Source organism: Salvelinus fontinalis, chromosome 1 (genome assembly GCF_029448725.1).
Source record: "Salvelinus fontinalis isolate EN_2023a chromosome 1, ASM2944872v1, whole genome shotgun sequence".
Lineage (NCBI taxonomy): Eukaryota > Metazoa > Chordata > Actinopteri > Salmoniformes > Salmonidae > Salvelinus > Salvelinus fontinalis.
Window position 1 is genome coordinate 85,599,323 of NC_074665.1, and position 21,929 is coordinate 85,621,251.

Genomic DNA, 21,929 nt, shown 5'->3' on the forward strand with positions numbered 1-21,929 from the left:
ACAATACCACACAACCATGACAACCATGACACTACCACACAACCATGACACTACCACACAACCATGACAATACCACACAACCATGACAATACCACACAACCATGACAATACCACACAACCATGACAATACCACAATACCATGACAATACCACAATACCATGACAATACCACAATACCATGACAATACCACACAACCATGACAATACCACAATACCATGACAATACCACACAACCATGACAATACCACAATACCATGACAATACCACAATACCATGACAATACCATGTAACCATGGCAATACCACAATACCACAATACCATGGCAATACCACAATACCATCACTTCATCATCAAATAAAACATTTAGAATAGTAGAAACTACATAAAACATTTTAAACTTGGTGCACAACAAAGATAGCCCAACTAGTGTCACAACAAGAGCAGAGCCTGGAAGCTCACTTTGAGCTCCTAATGGAACAAAGGGCCTCAACAGCTTTTCCAGCCAGAGAAGCATTCATTGCTCTGGGCTCTGCTTATGTAGAAAGGCCCTCAACAGCTTCTCCAGCCAGGGAAACCTTCATTCCACATGGTTCTAGCCTGGTGGTTCCTGCCTGATGGCCAGTATAATAGAGGCTAGTAAATCTTAACAGGTCAAACATCTAGCCGTAGGTCCATCACACTGACCACTGCTCCTTCCCATTGGCCCTTAGAGCAACTGACTGCTTTGCCTGGATGGTCTAGTGGTCTAAGTTGCTGCCTCAGGAATACATGCACCAGTCCAAGCGAGGGTTCGAATCCGACCCACTGCTAGCAAGCCCTCAGTCTCACTGTCCTATATAATAAATACAAACAAGATATATGAAGCCACTGACACTAAGAACAGCTGACAGGGGTCAAAGGTCCATCTCACTCACTAACTAACCATTGCACCTGAGATTTAAGCAACTGTTGACCATCGAGGTCCATATGAGCAGAGGTAATAGACTATCAATCTTAACAGGTCAAACATCTGGTCATAGGTCCACCTCCTTAACCACTGAACCGGAGCTAACAGCAAGTGTTTGTCTTCTCTCCCCCTCTCCTTCTCATCCTCTTCTCTCCTCCTTTTCTCATTCCCCTCTCCCAGATGGGTTTCTTCCGCCGGCGCTACCAGGAGATCATCGAGGCCGAGAAAAACAGGAAGGACAGAGCTGACAAGAGCTGGGATTGGGTAGAAAAGAACCACTGAGGGACAGAGAAGACAATGAGAGCACAGGGTGTGGGGATTGTGTCAATGGAGGATCCAATGAGCTGAGAGCTTTCACCACAGCCAGCCAATCAGGAATAAGGGCCCTTCAATCTTCCATATGTGGAAGAGAAATAAATGGTCTCTGGATTTTTTGGAGGGAGACTTTTTTTTGTGGGTGGGAGACTGGGGATCGAGGGAACTAACAGACAGACATCTGAGGTGGAGGTTGGTGTCGCTCGCTAGGGTCAGGTTCATTAGGACCCTAATTCAGTGCAACGGAAATTGGAAATTAGCGTTTCTTATTGGACAATCCCATGGATTCCATTCCTGTTTGTCTGTTTTCTTCCGTTTGGTGTCAAATTAATACAACACTCGCAATAGAATTCAATTAGTCCCTATGGAGGAAACTTCCTGCCAACGGAAATAAACAAAATGGAACTGTTAAAGAAACAACGGGCCTGTTCAGGATGCTGTAATGTTCCAGAACATTCAGATAGAAATATATTGTGCAGAACAGACATGATGCGTTAGCTCTAAACATTCTATTTCTATCTGCAACGTTCTGAGTATTTCACGTCACTGAATACACCGAAGGAGATAGACGTCCTTGGACAGGATGTGGCAATGACGCGGATATTATCGGACGGGACAGCAAAAACCCTCAGGGCTCTGTTTTAATAGTAGTGAACATTTATTTTTATACATATTAAAGCCATACTGTATTAAATTGGGGCTTTGCGAAATGGTTGGTTCGAGTTTTTGAAATCTAACGTAAGCATATATATATATGTTTTTTTTAAAGCACTGATGTCCGAGTTAATGCTATGTTTCGGCGTCTTTCCTTTAGTTTCCAGGCCAAACACACAGCATGTTATGTATAGTAAATGAGTCAATTTGTATATTATCCAGTATCGTGAGACGTGGATTTTCTGGAGTGTGAAAGATTGTGTCTTTTAATTCTGTACTGTTTCCTGCTCACAAATATCTCTTTAATATCGCACACATCTCCCTCTCCCTTGGATAGATAGCTATATGGGCAACCAGCCACGCAAGTCCAATGAAGGCCCACAGAAATACAATTACAGGAGCGGACATTCCCATTCAAGTCAAAATTATATTTCTGTGTGTAGACCTTCCATTCACCATAAACATAGATATATTTTTTTGTCACACATCGAAGTTGTCACTCGCATGAAGAAATGCTGATAACCAAGCAAAAGAGCTCTATGAAATGTTTAATTGACTATACAGTGCATTCGGAAAGTATTCAGACCCCTTGACTTTTTCCACATTTTGTTACATTACAGCCTTATTCCAAAATGGTTTAAATAAAATACAATATTCAGCAATCTACACACAGTACCCCATAATGACAAAGCAAAAACAGGTTTTTAGAAATGTTTTCATATTTATTAAAAACAAAAAACAGAAATACCTTATTTAAATAAGTATTCAGACCCTTTGCTATGAGACTCAAAATTGAGCTCAGGTGCATCCTGTTTCCATTGATCATCCTTGAATCCAGCTGTGGTAAATTAAATGGACATGATTTGGAAAGGCACACACCTGTCTATAGAAGTTCCCACGGTTGACAGTACATGTCAGAGCAAAAACCAAGCCATGAGGTCGAAGGAATTGTCCGTAGAGCTCCGAGACAGGATTGTATCGAGGCACAGATCTGGGGAAGGGTACCAAAACATTTCTGCAGCATTGAAGGTCCCCAAGAACACAGTGGCCTCCATCATTCTTAAATGGAAGAAGTTTGGAACCCCCAAGACCCTTCCTAGAGCTGGCCACCTGGCGAAACTGAGCAATCGGTGGAGAAGGGCCTTGGTCAGGGAGGTGACCAAGAAACCGATGGTCACTCTGACAGAGCTCTAGAGTTCCTTTGTGGAGATGGGACAACCTTCCAGAAGGACAAACATCTCTGCAGCACTCCAATCAGGCATTTACGGTAGAGTGGCGAGACGGAAGCCACCCTTCAGTAAAAGGGGCATGACAGTTTGCCAAAAGGAACCTAAAGACTCTGACCATTAGAAACAAGATTCTCTGATCTGATGATATCAAGATTGAACACTCTGGCCTGAATGCCAAGCGTCACGTCTGGAGGAAACCTGGCACCATCCCTACGGTGAAGCATGGGGGTGGCAGCATCATGTTGTACGGATGTTTTTCAGCGGCAGGGACTGGGAGATTAGCCAGGATCGAGGGAAAGATGAACGGAGCAAAGTACAGAGAGATTCTTGATGAAAACCTTATCCAGACCGCTCAAGACCTCAGACTGGGGTGAAGGTTCTCCATCCAACAGGACAACGATGCTAAGCACACAGCCAAGTCAACACAGGAGTGGCTTCGGGACTCTGACAAGTCTCTGAATGTCCCTGAGGGGCCCAGACAGATCCCGAACTTGAACCCGATCGAACACCTCTGGAGAGATCAGAAAAGCTGTGCAGCGACGCTCCCCATTCAACATGACAGAGCTTGAGAGGATCTGCTGGGAAGAATGGGAGAATCTCCAAATACAGGTGTGCCACGCTTGTAACATCATACCCAAGAAGACTTCAGGCTGTAATCGCTGCCGAAGGTTCTTCAACAAAGTACTTTGTAAAAGGTCTGAATACTTATGTAAATGTGATATTTCAGTTTTTATTGTTAATAAATTAGCAAAAATGCTTTGTCATTATAGGGTATTGTGTGCAGATTGATGATGAACAAAAACAACTATTTAATCAATTTTAGATTAGGCTGTAACATAACAAAATGTGTAAGAAGTCAAGGCGTCTGAATTCTTTCAGAATGCACTGTATAATTTAACGCTTTTCCAGGCCCTCAAAGTGCTTTATACAGTAAAGAGGAAACACACATCATCCACCACCCAGCAACCCATTGACATCATCAACACCATGACATCATCAACTGTAGCTAGAGAATATCCTTTACACTTCATTTGCCACATTTCACAAAGTGTGGTGTTTTCAGACTGACGGTATTGAATGTACTCTGAGTTAGGCCATAGAGATAGTGGATAGACAGCTTAAACAGATATACTAACAATAATTTTTAGCTCAATAACGCATTCCACTTGTCGCAATTAAGCTGAGAAGAACCATGAAAACGATGATAGTCTGGAGCATTTCACAAATCATGGTCTTTTCCCAATTTTATTTTAAATTGATCCTATCATATGAAATAGGGGCAGAGATGAGTAGAAAAACTAACATTGTACCTTTAAATTACGGTTATACCTATGTAACTAAACAGTAATAACTGTAGTAACAAAATTGTAGTTATTATGTAATATAATGGTATAGTGCCATGCATTAGATGCTAGTTAGAACAGTTTGGTTGACATTTAAAACGTGTATTTTTACACACATCCCACCAATCTGTGGAAGCTACTTGAAATGTGTAAAGAAAAAGTGCAATATAGGCTATATTCTATGAGAATCAAGTGTTAAAAGCTGTTTTGGCAAGTAACTATTGCTCAGGTATGCAGATGATCAATCACAAGCTTAGCCTCTTTCAAAAAAGTTTTCAATTTTCAAACAACCTGTCAGTCTAAAAACACAAACTGCCTTCAAAAAGTATTCACACCTCTTTCAACGTTGAATGTTCCTGCGTGGCCTAGTTAGAGTTTTGACTTAAATCAGCTTGAAAATCTATGGCAATACTTGTAAATGGCTGTCTAGCAATAATCAACAACCAACTTGACTGAGCTTGAATAATTTTTTTTAAGAATAATGGTGTGCAAAACTCTTCAAGACTTACCCAAAAAGACTCACCGCTGTAATCGCTGCCAAAGGTGATTCTAACATTTATTGACTCATATGGTTGAATATTTATCTAATCATGATATATTAGTGTTTTATTTCCATTTAAAAAATGTATATCATTTTTCTTCCACTTTGGCATTACAGATTGTTGTGTGCATATCGTTGACCAAAAAATGACAAATCAATTTTAATCTCACTTTGTAACACAACAAAAAGTCAAGAGGTGTGAATACTTTTTGAAGGCAGTTTGTGTTTTTAGACTGACAGGTTGTGCGTTTATGAAAGGGTTGAAGAGTTTATCAATGTGCAATCCCAAATTAAGCATGTGCTGGGTATAAAAAGATAAGTGGCACATATATATAAACGGTCTTGGGAGGTGCAGACGGGCCTTTATGTGATGGTGATGAAATTAGATAAGTGTCTCAGCATCGCTCTAACTAGGGCTCACTCAGTCTGTTTCGCTAAAGCGTTACAGATTGCGCCATAGAAATGTCAAGGTAATTTCCGATTGAGTCAATATATATTCAGTGTTTACCGTGAATGCAGTTTCAACTAACGGAGGATTTATACTATACAGGCGTCACTTGCCCAGCCACGCTACCCTCGCCCTCATGTGCGTTCTGTAGTGGTACAGTACAACAGCCATTGTCAGCCAATCCAGTAGGAGTGGAACCTATGGTGAGCTTTGATTGGTCACTCGCGTTGCGATATCGCAGAGGATTGGAATAACATTTGCCATTCTCAAACTTCAGCTCCCTCGCCCATGCGCGCGTCACTCAGCGGTCCTCCCGCCCACTCCACTTCATTCCATTGAAAGTTAATGGCTTCCGATATTCCACTGCGAGATGCTACTTACTAGTATAAACGGGCCGTAACGCGGAAAGGCTGAACTTCCGCAGATTGAATAGAGCCAGAAATGAAGTATAGCTTTTCAAAGCCAGTTTGTGCAGTGCTCTGTTACCCGGCTAAAACACCTTACTGTGCTCACTATGATGGCTTAGGTCTTTATCAATCATGCTGCATTGATCTTTGATTGGTTGATTTGTTAGAAATACACCCTATATTTTAATGTCACTCCTTCCTTTCACTGGCATGGCAAATACTGTACACATTCACCGTCTCCTCTGTACCTGATATAGTTATCTATTCATATTAGCAGAAAGGTAAACACTACATGTTGGGTTGTATTAACTGTGACGGTTTAGTTTTTTTTATTTCTATGTTGTTTCACCTTTATCACACATTAGAATGCTGTATTAAATAAACTACTCTCTATATGTTTGATGTTTAAACTCGTGTTCAAGCTTTATATTTATCTGTTGATAAATTTGAAATTAAAACTGTGGTTTTCTCTTTTTCTTTAATCAAGAAATGTTCTCCCAGTTTGACATTGCTGCAGCGGATTGCTTTTTTTGTGGTGTATGGTACCATCTGGTGGCAGACCGCTAGCAGTCTCACACAGTCAATATGAGAAGTGGGCAACAGCTGATACTGGTTGCCATCAAAGACTGGCAAATCAAGCACATGGCTCTTCACTGTTACCTGTAAATAATTCATGAGTTGAGACAACCAGACTACAACATGCTGCAACACAGTTGCAGATAGAGCTGTTATCCTCACAGGTAAATTCAATATTTAATTTCTTTTTAAAATGGCAGCATTTTAATGAAGTACATTTACATTTCAGTCATTTAGCAGACGCTCTTATCCAGAGCGACTTACAGTAGAATGCATACATTTTTACATACTGAGACAAGGATATCCCTACCGGCCAAACCCTCCCTAACCCGGACGACGCTATGCCAATTGTGCGTCGCCCCACGGACCTCCCGGTTGCGGCCGGCTGCGACAGAGCCTGGGCGCGAACCCAGAGACTCTGTTGGCGCAGCTAGCACTGCGATGCAGTGCCCTAGACCACTGCGCCACCCGGGAGGCGATGTAGTATTGCTACATGATGCAAGTTAGAAGAGCTGAACCAGAATGCCTTCATTGTTCTATGGTTAAGAAAATGAAATGCTTACTTTGAAGATGTTTGTAAGGAGACCTAGTTATTATTTTGTTTAAACTGCTGCAAATAAAAACAAATCAACATGATGGGCAATCTGTCTCATTTGTAAATCTAGCTTCATATAACATTACTAACCTCCTGACCATCACTCCTGCAATACCTTGACAGGGTCCAAGACCAGTGTCCAGGTATGGCATCTCTCCTGGACTAGGCTGGTCTGATAAAGACAGCTGCTGTAGAGAAGGTGGGAGCCCCCATCGCAGCCCACCTGGTCCTGCTGTGTGAGGTGGCAGAGGGGCCGGAGGGGCCAGAGCAGTTCACCCAGCTAGAGGGGGCCGGAGGGACCAGAGCAGTTCACCCAGCTAGAGGGGGCCGGAGGGACCAGAGCAGTTCACCCAGCTAGAGGGGGCCGGAGGGACCAGAGCAATTCACTCAGCTAGAGGGGGCCGGAGGGGCCAGAGCAGTTCACCCAGCTAGAGGGGGCCGGAGGAACCAGAGCAGTTCACTCAGCTAGAGGGGGCCGGAGGGACCAGAGCAATTCACTCAGCTAGAGGGGGCCGGAGGGACCAGAGCAATTCACCCAGCTAGAGGGGGCCGGAGGGACCAGAGCAATTCACCCAGCTAGAGGGGGCCGGAGGGACCAGAGCAGTTCAACCAGCTAGAGGGGGCCGGAGGGACCAGAGCAATTCACCCAGCTAGAGGGGGCCGGAGGGACCAGAGCAATTCACTCAGCTAGAGGGGGCCGGAGGGACCAGAGCAGTTCAACCAGCTAGAGGGGGCCGGAGGGACCAGAGCAGTTCACCCAGCTAGAGGGGGCCGGAGGGACCAGAGCAATTCACCCAGCTAGAGGGGGCCGGAGGGACCAGAGCAATTCACCCAGCTAGAGGGGGCCGGAGGGACCAGAGCAATTCACCCAGCTAGAGGGGGCCGGAGGGGCCAGAGCAGTTCACTCAGCTAGAGGGGGCCAGAGTAGTTCACCTCCAGTCTAGATGTGGATGTATACTCTGGCTTTTCAGATCATGCCTCTGTGGTGATCCAGCACTTTAAAGTGTTAAGAGAAGAGCTGGAAGGACAGCAACATCCACACCTCCTCAGTCCACTGCAAGAGGATGCATGCTAGCACATCTCACCAGCAGTCCAACCAACTAATCAGGCTGTAGGATCAATTCTGGATCAAAAAGTAAGAGACCTTGGTTTTCAGTCTCCTGTTCTGGATGTTTCAGAAAGAGGTTCACCAGTTGAATCTAAAGTTGAGCCCTCAGAAAAATGAATTTGAGAACCTGTGATGGCACACAGACTTCAAAGATGATTTAAAGGGCCCAGCTGTTTCAGGTGAAGCGAAACCAATTACAAAGCCTCTTAATTTCAATCTTTTGCCCTTCTTGTATGAAGTTGTGACTGTAACCAAAGAAAAATATGTGAGGGTTCTTAGCAAAGCCTGTACAGGGGTTCTGGAGCTGTCAAACTGTTATGCCCAAGCGTCAAAAGAAGCTTCAACTATTGTTGACGCTGTCGATAGTCAGACATTGGATATCTTCAGATCAGAGTTAGAGACCCTGACGCAGTTATTCCAGACAGCTCAGGAGACTGCGATGAGCTCAGCCATGAGTATGGACAGTCTCTACAAACACAGTACACTGTTCTCTGACCTGATCAAAAACATCAGGAAAGTCCTCTTACCAGCTGCTGAAACCTGGTACCATACCGCTTATTCAATGTTCCAAGGTCATCCGCCGAACATGGCCATTACTCAGAAACTCAGCAAAATTATGAGTCTGTGTGCTGATGTGGTGCAGCTGTTGACGTCGTCTGATATAACGGTACCAAGCGACTGTCAGGAGAGCTTCACGGTTTTGCACAATAAGCTGAACTTAATAGCTCATCAACGTCAGGTAGATCAACTTGAGGGACCTTGTATTCTGTGGGTGTTTCGGTCTCACTTTTACTGACTTCTCTTTATCAAAACAAGTGAACCGTTAATGAGACAGTTGACCCCTCAGAAAAGGTTGACGGCCATGTCTGAGAATCACAGAGGCAGCAAGACTGACTACTTAAACAGTAAAGGTGCACACAAAGTGAAACCATAAACGGAATTGCAAAAGGAGTTAAAGAATCTCACTGATGCATACTTACAGGTAGCTGAGGACCTCAGCATTGTGTACCTGTCGGTTGTCCTCCAATTTGCCAGGTCAGAACTCCTTCAAAGGCAGCTCCTGGGTGCTATCCGACCACTTGAACAAAGTTAATAAATACTATGTCTAAACATCGTAAACGTCGCTTATACAGCTGCCGAGTTCCACAGACGTCCGAGGAGGCCCAAGAAAGATGAGAATGCAGCAGAATCGCTTTTATAAAACGTCAAAGCAGCTACAAAGAGCGTTGAAGACTGTTTCAACTACATTCGCAACCCTCGTGCTTGGGTTAACCTGAGGTCCATCCAGATCTCAGACATGGTGAGCCGAGCCAGGCTGGTAGTGGAGACCCATAGTATCCCTCAGTCTGGAGATCAAGATACATATGGTTGACCAAGACTCGCTATATAGTCTAAGAGATCTATAAGGTGGATGGGCTAAACCAGGAGGCTATAGAACAAGTCAAGGTAGAGGTTTTTGTAGAGTTAGCTTTGTTCATTGTTGTCTGTGTTTTGGAAGTTAGCATTTTAGCTTTGTGTACAGTATGTTCCCCTTGTTTTTATTACTTTAATCACACACTGTAGTACTTTGATATTGTTATATGATGACAATCATGTTATAAAATACATACAGTGCCTTCGAAATGTTCAGACCCCTTGACTTTTTGTTACGTTACAGCCTTATTCTAAAATGGATTAAATAAAATCCTCAGCAATCTACACACAATACCCCATAATGACGAAGCAAAAACAGGTTGTTAGAAATGTTTGCAAATTCATTAAAAATAATAAACAGAAATACCTTATTGACATAAGTATTCAGACCCTTTGTTATGAGACTCAAAATTGAGCTCCGGTGCATCCTGTTTCCATTGATCATCCTTGAGATGTTTCTACAACTTGATTGGAGTCCACCTGTGGTAAATTCAATTGATTGGACATGATTTGGAAAGACACACACCTGTCTATATAAGGTCCCACAGTTGACAGTGTATGTCAGAGCAAAAACCAAACCATGAGGTCGAAGGAATTGTCCGTAGAGCTCCGAGACAGGATTGTGTCGAGGCACAGATCTGGGGAAGGGTACCAAAACATTTCTGCAGCATTGAAGGTCCCCAAGAACACAGTGGCCTCCATCACTCCAATAATCCCCAGTTTACAATTGGCTAATTCATCCCCCTCCTCTCCCCTGTAACTATTCCCCAGGTCGTTGCTGCAAATGAGAACGTGTTCTCAGTCAACTTACCTGGTAAAATAACGGTAAAAAAAATAAAAATAATAATAATAATAATTCTTAAATGGAAGACATTTGGAACCACCAAGACTCTTCTAGAGCTGGTCGCCTGGCCAAACAGCAATCGGGAGAGAAGGGCCTTGGTCAGGGATGTGACCAAGAAACCGATGGTGACTCAGACAGAGTTCTAGAGTTCCTCTGTGGAGAAGGGAGAACCTTACAGAAGAACAATCATCTCTGCAGCAATCCACCAATCAGGCCTTTATGGTAGAGTGGCGAGACGGAAGCCACTCTTCAGTAAAAGGCATATGACAGCCAGCTCAGACCATGAGAAACAAGATTCTCTGGTCTGATGAAACCAAGATTGAACTCTTTAGCCTGAATGCCAAGCGTCACGTCTGAAGGAAACTTGGCACCATCCCTACGGTGAAGCATGGGGGTGGCAGCATCATGCTGTGGAGCAGATGGAGAAAAGTACAGAGAGATATTTGATGAAAACCTGCTCCAGAGTGCTCAGGACCACAGACTGGGGTGAAGGTTCACCTTCCAACAGGACACCAACCCTAATATGTGAGTATTGAATTGCTGATACTTTAAATATTTTAACTACATACAGTATGTTCAAATAATATAAGTCATGCATTCGGACACTATTCAGACCCCTTGAGTTTTTCTACATTTTGTTAAGTTACAGCCTTATTTAAAAAAATATTTTCCCCTTTTCAATCTACAAACAATACCCCATAATGACAAAGCAAAAAATAAATAAAAAAAATGTCTTGTACTGCAGGGGGTGGGTCCTGCATCTGGGACTGTACTGCAGGGGGTGGGTCCTGCATCTGGGACTGTACTGCAGGGGGTGGGTCCTGCATCAGAGACTGTACTGCAGGGGGTGGGTCCTGCATCTGGGACTGTGCTGCAGGGGGTGGGTCCTGCATCTGGGACTGTACTGCAGGGGGTGGGTCCTGCATCTGGGAATGTACTGCAGGGGGTGGGTCCTGCATCAGAGACTGTACTGCAGGGGGTGGGTCCTGCATCTGGGAATGTACTGCAGGGGGTGGGTCCTGCATCTGGGAATGTACTGCAGGGGGTGGGTCCTGCATCAGAGACTGTACTGCAGGGGGTGGGTCCTGCATCAGAGACTGTACTGCAGGGGGTGGGTCCTGCATCTGGGACTGTACTGCAGGGGGTGGGTCCTGCATCTGGGAATGTACTGCATGGGGTGGGTCCTGCATCAGAGACTGTACTGCAGGGGGTGGGTCCTGCATCTGGGACTGTACTGCAGGGGGTGGGTCCTGCATCTGGGACTGTACTGCAGGGGGTGGGTTCTGCATCTGGGAATGTACTGAAGGTACGGAGCTGTGAGGGGAACGGCACCTCCGTACCTTCAGGCTCTGATCAGGCCCTACACCCAAACAAGGGCACTGCGTTCATCCACCTCTGGCCTGCTCACCTCCCTACCTCTGAGGAAGTACAGTTCCCGCTCAGCCCAGTCAAAACTGTTCGCTGCTCTGGTACCCCAATGGTGGAACAAACTCCCTCACGACGCCAGGACAGCGGAGTCAATCACCACCTTCCGGAGACACCTGAAACCCCACCTCTTTAAGGAATACCTAGGATAGGATAAAGTAATCCTTCTAACCCCCCCCCCCCCCCCCCCCCCCTTAAAATATTTAGATGCACTATTGTAAAGTGGCTGTTCCACTGGATATCATAAGGTGAATGCACCAATTTGTAAGTCACTCTGGATAAGAGCGTCTGCTAAATGACTTAAATGTAAATGTAAATAAAGATTTACGTTCCAACAGGACAATGACCCCAAGCATACAGCCAAAGCTACGCTGGAATGGCTTGAGAACAAGAATGTGAAAGTCTGTGAGTGGACTTGAATCGCATTGAAAATATGTGGAAAGACATGAAGATTGCTGTTCACCACCGCTCCCCATCTAACTTAATTACATCTTGATCACATCTTTACTAACGCTGCAGATATTTGCTTTAATAACCAAGGAAGAAGAAAATATAACGTCTAAGATAAATTGATATGTAGGCTTAAAGGTCAATGAAGTCAAATTCAGTTAAATTTAATTTAATTGAGAGAGGTGAGAGGGGCTGGTGGGAGAAGGCGGTGCGTTAATGTAGGTAAATTCGCGCACTAGAATGGTTGTTCCAGGTACTACCAGCAGGTGTCGCTTCAACCGAACTCAAAAGTGAATTTGACCATAGGCAGATTCGAGCAATTTCATGCAGCTTCTACACTAAATATTATGCTGTTCAACCAAAACCGTTTGCTAGGTTTCTGGGGTTTAACAAAACAATAATTTAGCTGAATGCATTATTAGGCTATGAATGCGTTATTGCGTAGTAATATGCTTATATTGGGCGTATACCTGCTCCACTCCATTGATGTTTTCCTAGGAATTAATGTAACAAGGTACAAAGGCATTACAGCATATATCAATAATGGGGAGCTGATTTGGCCTAATGAAAATAATTCTATTCAAAGGCTAAATGGCAAAGCACCCCCTTTACGCGCAAATAAAGTTTACAAATTCACTAATTAACTTCTGCAATGACTTGCTGTAAATTGATCGTTGTGACTGTATAATAATAGCTCCCCAGTCATAAGAACTCCCATAGCAATAGTTTCGTTCCACCCCATGAACTCAAAGATGGTTGCCTGCTCTATTCTGTCGTCTGAGTCTGGGGATCGTGTCACAGCCTATGAGAAGGACAGAACATTGGAGAGAGAGAGAGAGTGACGTAAATGGGTTGTCGTGCGGTGGGAGGGATTATTCTTACATTATCCATTTAATCGCTTTTTAAAGTCTAGGAGTCGTCAATTAGGGTTAGGTAGTAGATTCAGGTTCACTATCATCATAGCCCGTCTAAAAGCGCACGGCACCGCATCCCAACCGTCGCTCTGCACCATAACGCGCTCCTGATGAGCAGGGTCTTCCATTCCATCCTGAGTCCACCAACTGCCAGTTCAGTTGAGCAAACTATGCAGAGGAGCGTCGGAAATCGGAGTTGATTTCGTTGGTTTTCTATTATTTAAACACCTGACTAAATTGCACTATTTGGAGAAAAACTCGGACATCATCCAACATCAATTCAGTTGGATTTAAAGTTATGGCACTATCAGTGCTGTGCAGCAGTTTGCTTTTGCTATGTGTGACAACTATCCATACTTGCCATGGTGGCGAACAGGTTAGTAGCCTACTTAACACATTATCATCTGTGGACAAGTGCATGGTAACATTAGGCTACATGCTTATAACATGTTTAGAGATTAATCATTTTGAAGAATATTTTGGTGGAAAAGTGTAGCACAAATTATACTGAACAAAGATTTAAACGCAACATGCAACAATTTCAAAGAGTTTACTGAGTTACAGTTCATAGAAGGAAATCAGTCAATTAAAATAAATAAATTAAGCCCTGATCTATGGATTTCACATGACTGGGCAGGGGTGCAGCTATGGGTGTGTCTGGGAGGGCATAGGCCCACCCCTTAGGAGTCAGGCCCAGCCAATTAGAACTTTTCCCCACAAAAATACATGTTTACTTGTCACATGCTCCGAATACAACAAGTGTAGACCTTACAGTGAAATGCTTACGTACAAGCCCTTGACCAACTATGCAGTTCAAGAAATAGAGTTAAGGAAATATTTACTTAATAAACTAAAGTAAAAAATCAAATACAAAGTAACACAATAAAATAACAATAACGAGGCTATATACAAGGGGTACTGGTGCCGAGTCAATGTGCGGGGGTACAGTGACTATGCATAGATGAAAAGGCTTTATTACAGACAAATACTGCTCAGCACTAAACGATGCCTGACAGGCAGTCCTGTCGCCCAGGCTGTGCAACTCCCAAGACCACAGCCAATCACATGCAAGCAACAACGCAGCTAACTTGGTGTTGTGAGCGAGCTAGCTAGCTAGTGAACTAGGCTCCCTGAAATGAGCCTTACCTATGAAACAGCCTACAAGGCAGCATCCTGACATAACTAGCTAGCTCATAAGACTAGCAAGTGCGCTGCATTGTTCCTTGCATGTGAATGGCTGTGGTCTTTGGAGGGTCATGCAGCATGGGAGATAGCGTTGCCAGTCAGGCATCATTCAGAGCTTACATACCCCACGAGCGCATTGCGATCAACGCAGCCACAGGGCTCCTTGATGAGGTGTTATCCTGCATCTGAACAGAGTTGCTTTTCATTATCTCCACAACGCAACTTTTGATTATGTCGTGATCAAGAGAGAAAAATAAGTTGTGGTTCTTAACACAAGGGTCTTTTTATTTGTATTCATATGTGCTCTCTGGACTTCCATACTCATCACAACTCTTTATGTTAGGGTCAGAAAAGTAGGCTACATTAACACACCTAGGCCTGTATAAATATGTGTTGCAAGTGTTTTGTTAACTGTAAACTCAGTTCTTCATGTTCTGCCTCAGACAAAACAACCCATAACTTGGAATTGCTATACATGTTCTGTGTCCAGGTTCAGCCATGATTTGAGCATGTAGCCTACTATTATTATCAATGTCCTCATCACAAATGAGGAAGGACTGTGCTTACAGGATGACACAAATGTCCCATTGAGGGTAAATTACCCATGGAAAGTTTAAAAGAGGGAAGCCATGAGCACTGACTCTTGGATTAATTTTGGCATCTTTGGCCAGGAGTCTAAAACAAGCCATCTGGATATGAGTCCACTGTTCACATTGTTGTGTGTATGTGTGCTGTGTGGGTTATGTGTATGTGTGTTGTGTGGGTATGTGTGTGTGTGTGTGTGTGTTGTGTTGTGTATTTGTGTGTGGGTTGTGTGTGTCTGTTGTATGTATATGTAGGTTATGTATGTGTGTGGGTTGTGTATGTATGTGTGTATCTGTGTGGGGGTTCTGTGTGTCTGTTGTGTGTGTATGTAGGTTGTGTACGTGTGTTGTGTATGTATGTGTGTATCTGTGTGGGGGTTGTGTGTGTGTGTGTGTGTGTGTGTGTGTGTGTGTGTGTGTGTGTGTGTGTGTGTGTGTGTGTGTGTGTGTGTGTGTGTGTGTGTGTGTGTGTGTGTGTGTGTGTGTGTGTTGCTAGGATGGATATGAGTCCACGACTGTGTCAGCTGTTGGCATTCCCCTTTAGCCAATGGGGGAAGAGACGTCAAAGAAAATAAGAGGGGATTGAAGTATAGGACTCTTCGGCAGTACACCTCTGAGAACCTTTAGAAATTGGATGCAGATTGGAGTTTTCCTTATTCCATCTTGTTCTATGGGCAGCTCTGCCTCAAGGGCAAAAACACATGTGATCAGTTAAGGTTAGGTAAGTTCCAGTACTCCCTGTGGGCATTGATTGTCATTTCAAGTATGTAAGGTATGCCTTCACCTGACATTATGCTTTTCTACAGACTTGTTATTATTATTGAAAAGGATTAGCAAACTGCCATTTCACTGTTCTCTGATACTTTGGAATGGGCTTATCTGTCAGTAAGTAGCCTGCTCTCAAATAGCTCACTGTTCATAGGCTCATTGCATCCAGGCTATGTGCTGAAACGGAATACAAAGCTAGTCCATTCGGTAAGTGTTATCCAAGGAGTCTGTGTCTGTGTCCCAAATGGCACCCAATTACCTATATAGTGCATAACTTTGTATGGATCCTGGTCAAAAGTAGCTCACTATATAGGGAATAGGGTGTAATTTGGGAAGCAACCTGTGTCTCTCTTGCCATACAAAATATACAGAGGGCCAAGGTTCTGGACAGAGGTCTGACTGATAGACATCTGCCTAACAGCTTTGGTCTGCTGTATGGTCTGCCACTGGAGAAGAAGAAAAAAGTGGAGAAGGGAGGAGGGAGGAGGGATGAGAGAGGAGAGAGAGAGAGAGGCGTGGCATCTTCTAACATGTTCCTTCAGGTGAGTACCAGGGGGAGGTACTGGAGGGCTAGCAGAGACAGCTGAGGCTAGAAGGGTTAACAAGGGTTACGGGATGGGATGAATCCAGGGTATGACTTCTGAATCTTAATAAAAAATATAATGACTTCTGAATCTTAATAAAACATAACATGACTTCTGAATCTTAATAAAAAATATAATGACTTCTGAATCTTAATAAAAAATAACATGACTTCTGAATCTTAATAAAAAATATAATGACTTCTGAATCTTAATAAAAAATCTATATGACTTCTGAATCTTAATAAAAAATAACATGACTTCTGAATCTTAATAAAAAATATAATGACTTCTGAATCTTAATAAAAAATATCATGACTTCTGAATCTTAATAAAACATAACATGACTTCTGCATCTTCCATAACCTGATGGCGTGCTACAGTATAACAATAAAACAGTAATTATTACGTTCATGTTTTTACATTGGTATTGTTGGGAGTTCAGACCCTTGCAGCTGTGGAATTGTTTTGAACTCTGAATTCATAACCAGGTGGCCACATCATATAATAAGAACAATACAATGATATTCAGAACATGTTACTGGTCTTGTTGGAAACACTGTGCAGCTGTGGAGTTGGATTGTGATTTGTTTTGGTGACAGTTGATGAAAATGCTAGGGAACACTGGCAGAATGTCAACATTTGTAACTACAGCCACCACAGAACCCACCCACCACCAGACATTCTAAAGTTCAATTTCGTTTGTGTCCCAAATGGCAACCTATTCCCTATATAGTGCACTACTTTAGACCACGGCCCATAGTGCTCTGGTCAAAATTAGTGCTGGTCAAAATCCATTATATAGGGAATAGGGTGCCACTTGGGATGCAGACTTGGCATTGATCGGGTGATGTCATTAAGTACCACAGCTGTCCTTTGCTTGTTAAATCATACCTGCCTCTACTCACATTTTATGATGATTACATTTACTGTGGATTTTATTGGAAGTTGTTATTTATTGAAGTTTTCTCATTTTAATTATGTAATAATACTGTCATATTGCAAATCATGGTTTATTTATATGCTTCCCATTAAATGGATATTAAACATGACTGACTGTTATTTGACCAGTTATGTGTGACTTAGAAATCAGTTGTGGCTTGGTAAACTGAAAGCCAACATTCCCTAGTTTCTCATTTCCTGGTTATGTACTACTGCTATGTGCTTCTTGGTTTACATGTACACTTGAAGTCAGAAGTTTACATACACTTAGGTTGGAGGTATTGAAACTCATTTTTCAACTCATTCCTCTCCCCTGTAACTATTCCCCAGGTCGTTGCTGCAAATGAGAACGTGTTCTCAGTCAACTTACCTGGTAAAATAACGGTAAAATAAAATAAAAAAATAAAAACACTCCACAAATTTCTAGTTAACAAACTATAGTTTTGGCATGTCGTTTAGGACATCTACTTTGTGTATGACACAAGTAATCTTTCCAACAATTGTTTACAGACAGATTATTTCAGTTATAATTCATTGTATCACAATTCCAGTGGGTCAGAAGTTTACATGCACTAAGTTGACTGTGCCTTTAAACAGCTTGGAAAGTTCCAGAAAATGAAGTCATGGCTTTAGAAGCTTCTGGTAGGCTAATTACATCATTTGAGTCAAATGGAGGTGTACCTGTGGATGTATTTCAAGGCCTACCTTCAAACTCAGAGCATCTTTGCTTGACATCATGGGAAAATCAAAAGAAATCAGCCAAGACCTCAGGAAAAAATTCTAGACCTCCACAAGTCTGGTTCATCCTTGGGAGCAATTTCGAAATGCCTGAAGGTACCGCGTTCATCTGTACAAACAATAGTACGCAGGTATAAACGCCATGGGACCACGCAGCCATCATACCACTCAGGAAGGAGACACGTTCTGTCTCCTAGAGATGAACGTACTTTGGTGCGAAAAGTGCAAATCAATCCCAGATCAACAGCAAAGGATCTTGTGAAGATGCTGGAAGAAACAGGTACAAAAGTATCTATATCCACAGTAAAAACAAGTCCTATATCGACATAACCTGAAAGGCCACTCAGCAACGAAGAAGCCACTTCTCCAAAACCGCCATAAAAAAGCCAGACTACGGTTTGCAACTGCACATGGGGACAAAGATCGTACTTTTTGGAGAAATGTCCTCTGGTTTGATGAAACAAAAATAGAGCTGTTTGGCCATAATGACCATCGTTATGCTTGGAGGAAAAGGGGGAAGGCTTGCAAGGATTGAATCATGGGGTGGCAGCATCATGTTGCGGGGGTGCTTTGCTGCAGGAGGAACTGGTGCACTTCACAAAATAGATGGCATCACAAGGAGGAAAAGGAGGAAAATTATGTGGATATATTGAAGCAACATCTCAAGACATCAGTCAGGAAGTTATAGCTTGGTCACAAATGGGTCTTCCAAATGGACAATGACCCCAAGCATACTTCCAAAGTTGTGGCAAAACGGCTTAAGGACAACAAAGTCAAGGTATTAAAGTGGCCATCACAAAGCCCTGACCTTAATCCTATGTAAAATTTGTGGGCAGAACTGAAAAGGTGTTTGGGAGAAAGGAGGCCTACAAACCTGACTCAGTTGCACCAGCTCTGTCAGAAGGAATGGGCCAAAATTCACCCAACTTATTGTGGGAAGCTTGTGGAAGGCTACCCGAAACGTTTGACCCAAGTTAAACAATTTAAAGGCAATGCTACCAAATACTAATTGAGAGTGTGTAAACTGCTAACCCACTGCTAACCCGCTGAAATAAATCATTCTCTCTACTATTATTCTGACATTTCACATTCTTTAAATAAAGTGGTGATCCTAACTGACCTAAGACAAGGAATTTTTACTAGGATTAAATGTCAGGAATTGTGAAAAACTGAGTGTAAATATATTTGGCTAAGGTGTATGTAAACTTCTGACTGCAACTGTAAATGTGTAAATATGTTGTTTTAATGTTTGACCAGTAATATTTATTTTTATTTTACAGAACTGCATGGACAGTTATAAACTTTTCTGTTCTGCTATATTAACATATATGTACTGTACGTCTCTGTCTCCAGAACTGCATGGACAAACACCAGGTGGTTGGTGTTCTCCGTCAGATGGAGAAGTTTCTGAAGGGCCAGGAGATGAGGTTCACAGAGGGACTACGCATCATGAAGTCCAAACTGGCAACCCTACAGAACTCTGTGTCCAAGTTACCGCAGGCCGATCAGTCGGCTGGTGAGTAGACAGAGAGGATGACCATTCTCCACCACTCTGCCGCACCTGACATGAACGTCTTCTATAGCCATGTAGAGATCTGGGAACAGTCTAGGTGTTCCTGTCGCTGTCTTGCTCTCTCTAAACAAGATTAATCAATAGAGGAGAAAAGTGGAACTAATTGAAGGAGATTTTGGAAATGTTTCTTTAATATTGAAACCAGAAATCTACTTCGATTGACCTTCAATTTTCTCCACTTTTCTCCTCTATTGAAGCACCTTGGTTGGAGAGAAAGACCACTTAGCCTGCTTCTGGCCTGGTCTGCTTCCATTGTCTTCAAGAGTGACTGAATGTTCTCCTTTCTACTGTGGAGACATAACATTCTAACCAGAGGGGAAGGGGAGGAGTGTTAGAGGCTAGACAGCAGTGTATGGTCTACCATCATTGGGTTTTTGGGAAATTATGGTATTGTTTACTACATGATAATGTGGATTTATACAATCCAAATCTCCTCCTTCCTGGTGTTGTGATAAATAAATCAACAAAACAATGAGACACATTTTAAGTTCAAGTTTACCACTGAAACCCAAGCTTCTACATACCACTAAAGGACATGTGAACTCTCTTTGACCTGCTTTTGGCCGTTTAGCACATAAACCTCAGGAATTGCATTGGGTCAATGTGGGACGCGTTGATCTTGTTTTGGTTGTGTGTTTGTCCAGTTTACCACTCCGTCCCTTTGGTTCAACTTTCTCCAGACAACTAGTTACGCTATCATCAGGTGCTTCTATCAGAGCCAGTTCTATTCTGTTTTATTTAAGTATATACTATGCTGTTCTATTTAAGTATATACTATGCTGTTCTGTTCTACTTAAGTATATACTATCCTGTTCTATTCTGTTCTATTTAAGTATATACTATACTATTCTGTTATATTTATGTATATACTATTCTATTCTGTTCTATTTAAGTATATACTATTCTATTCTGTTATATTTATGTATATACTATACTATTCTATTCTGCTATATTTATGTATATACTATGCTGTTCTATTCTGTTCTATTTAAGTATATACTATTCTATTCTGTTCTATTTAAGTATATACTATTCTATTCTGTTATATTTATGTATATACTATACTATTCTATTCTGCTATATTTATGTATATACTATGCTATTCTATTCTGTTCTATTGTGAAAACTGGTGAAATTAGTTATTAATCAGCGCTAGACTGAGGAGAGACTGTCTGTCTGTATGTTTCTCTCGCTCAATAAAATTTAAATTTTTATTGACATGGGAAACATATGTTTACATTGTCAAAGCAAGTGAAATAGATAATAAACAAAAGTGAAATAAACTATTATTTTGGAACTTTTGTGGGTGTAATGTTTACTGTTCATTTTTTTATTGTTTATTTCACTTTCTCTTCCTCTCTTGCAACTACTTTACTTTAAGCTCATAGGCTGTACTGTACTAGTCAAACCTCTTTATTTGAAAAACTTATCACATTGTATTTGTCACATGCGCTGAAAACAACAGGTGTAGTAGACCTTACAGTCAAATGCTTACTTACCTCTATATAAAGCAACAATGCTTTAAGAAGTGAAGAAAAACAAATACAAATAAGTATTAGGTCAAAAAAAAGAAAATAGAAAATAAAAGTAACGAATAATTAAACAGCAGCAGTAAAATAACAAGCGTGGCTATATACAGGGGGTAACAGTACATAGTCAATGTGCGGGGGCACCGGTTAGTTGAGGTAATTGAGGTAATATGTACATGTACAGTGGCTTGCGAAAGTATTCACCCCTTTTGGCATTTTTCCTATTTCGTTTCCTTACAACCTGGAATTAAAATAGGTTTTGGGGAGATTGTATCATTTGATTTAGACAACATGCCTACCACTTTGAAGATGCAAAATATGTTTTCTTGTGAAACAAACAAGGAACAACACAAAAAAACTGAAAACTTGAGCGTGCATAACTATTCACCCCCCCAAAGTCAATACTTTGTAGAGACACATTTTGCAGCAATTACAGCTGCAAGTCTCTTGGGGTATGTCTCTATAAGCCTGGCACATCTAGCCACTGGGATTTTTTACTATTCTTCAAGGCAAAACTGCTCTAGCTCCTTCAAGTTGGATGGGTTCCACTGGTGTACAGCAATCTTTAAGTCATACCACAGATTCTCAATTGGATTCAGGTCTGGGCTTTGACAAGGCCATTCCAAGATATTTAAATGTTTCCCCTTAAACCACTCAAGTGTTGCTTTAGCAGTATAATTAGGGTCATTGTCCTGCTGGAAGGTGAATCTCCGTCCCCGTCTCAAATCTCTGGAAGACTGAAACAGGTTTCCCTCAAGAATTTCTGTGTATTTAGTGCCATTCATCATTCCTTCGATTCTGACCAGTTTCCCAGTCGCTGCC

The 21,929-nt window shown here is 42.2% G+C and overlaps 2 protein-coding genes across 2 annotated transcripts in view; both read left to right on the forward strand.

Annotated features, from left to right (window-relative positions):
* LOC129862984 (integrin alpha-9-like) overlaps positions 1-7,094 on the forward strand; it is a 233,225-nt gene extending 226,131 nt beyond the window's left edge. The window contains exon 28 of the mRNA XM_055935066.1: positions 1,126-7,094. Coding sequence (XP_055791041.1) covers positions 1,126-1,227 — 102 coding nt within the window. The 3' untranslated portion in view covers positions 1,228-7,094. The remainder of the gene's footprint in view (positions 1-1,125) is intronic.
* A 5,951-nt stretch (positions 7,095-13,045) lies between these two features.
* LOC129863000 (fibulin-7-like) overlaps positions 13,046-21,929 on the forward strand; it is a 32,167-nt gene continuing 23,283 nt past the window's right edge. Inside the window, exons 1-2 of the mRNA XM_055935067.1 lie at positions 13,046-13,583; positions 19,359-19,521. Of these exons, the coding sequence (XP_055791042.1) occupies positions 13,506-13,583; positions 19,359-19,521 (241 nt within the window). The 5' untranslated portion in view covers positions 13,046-13,505. The remainder of the gene's footprint in view (positions 13,584-19,358; positions 19,522-21,929) is intronic.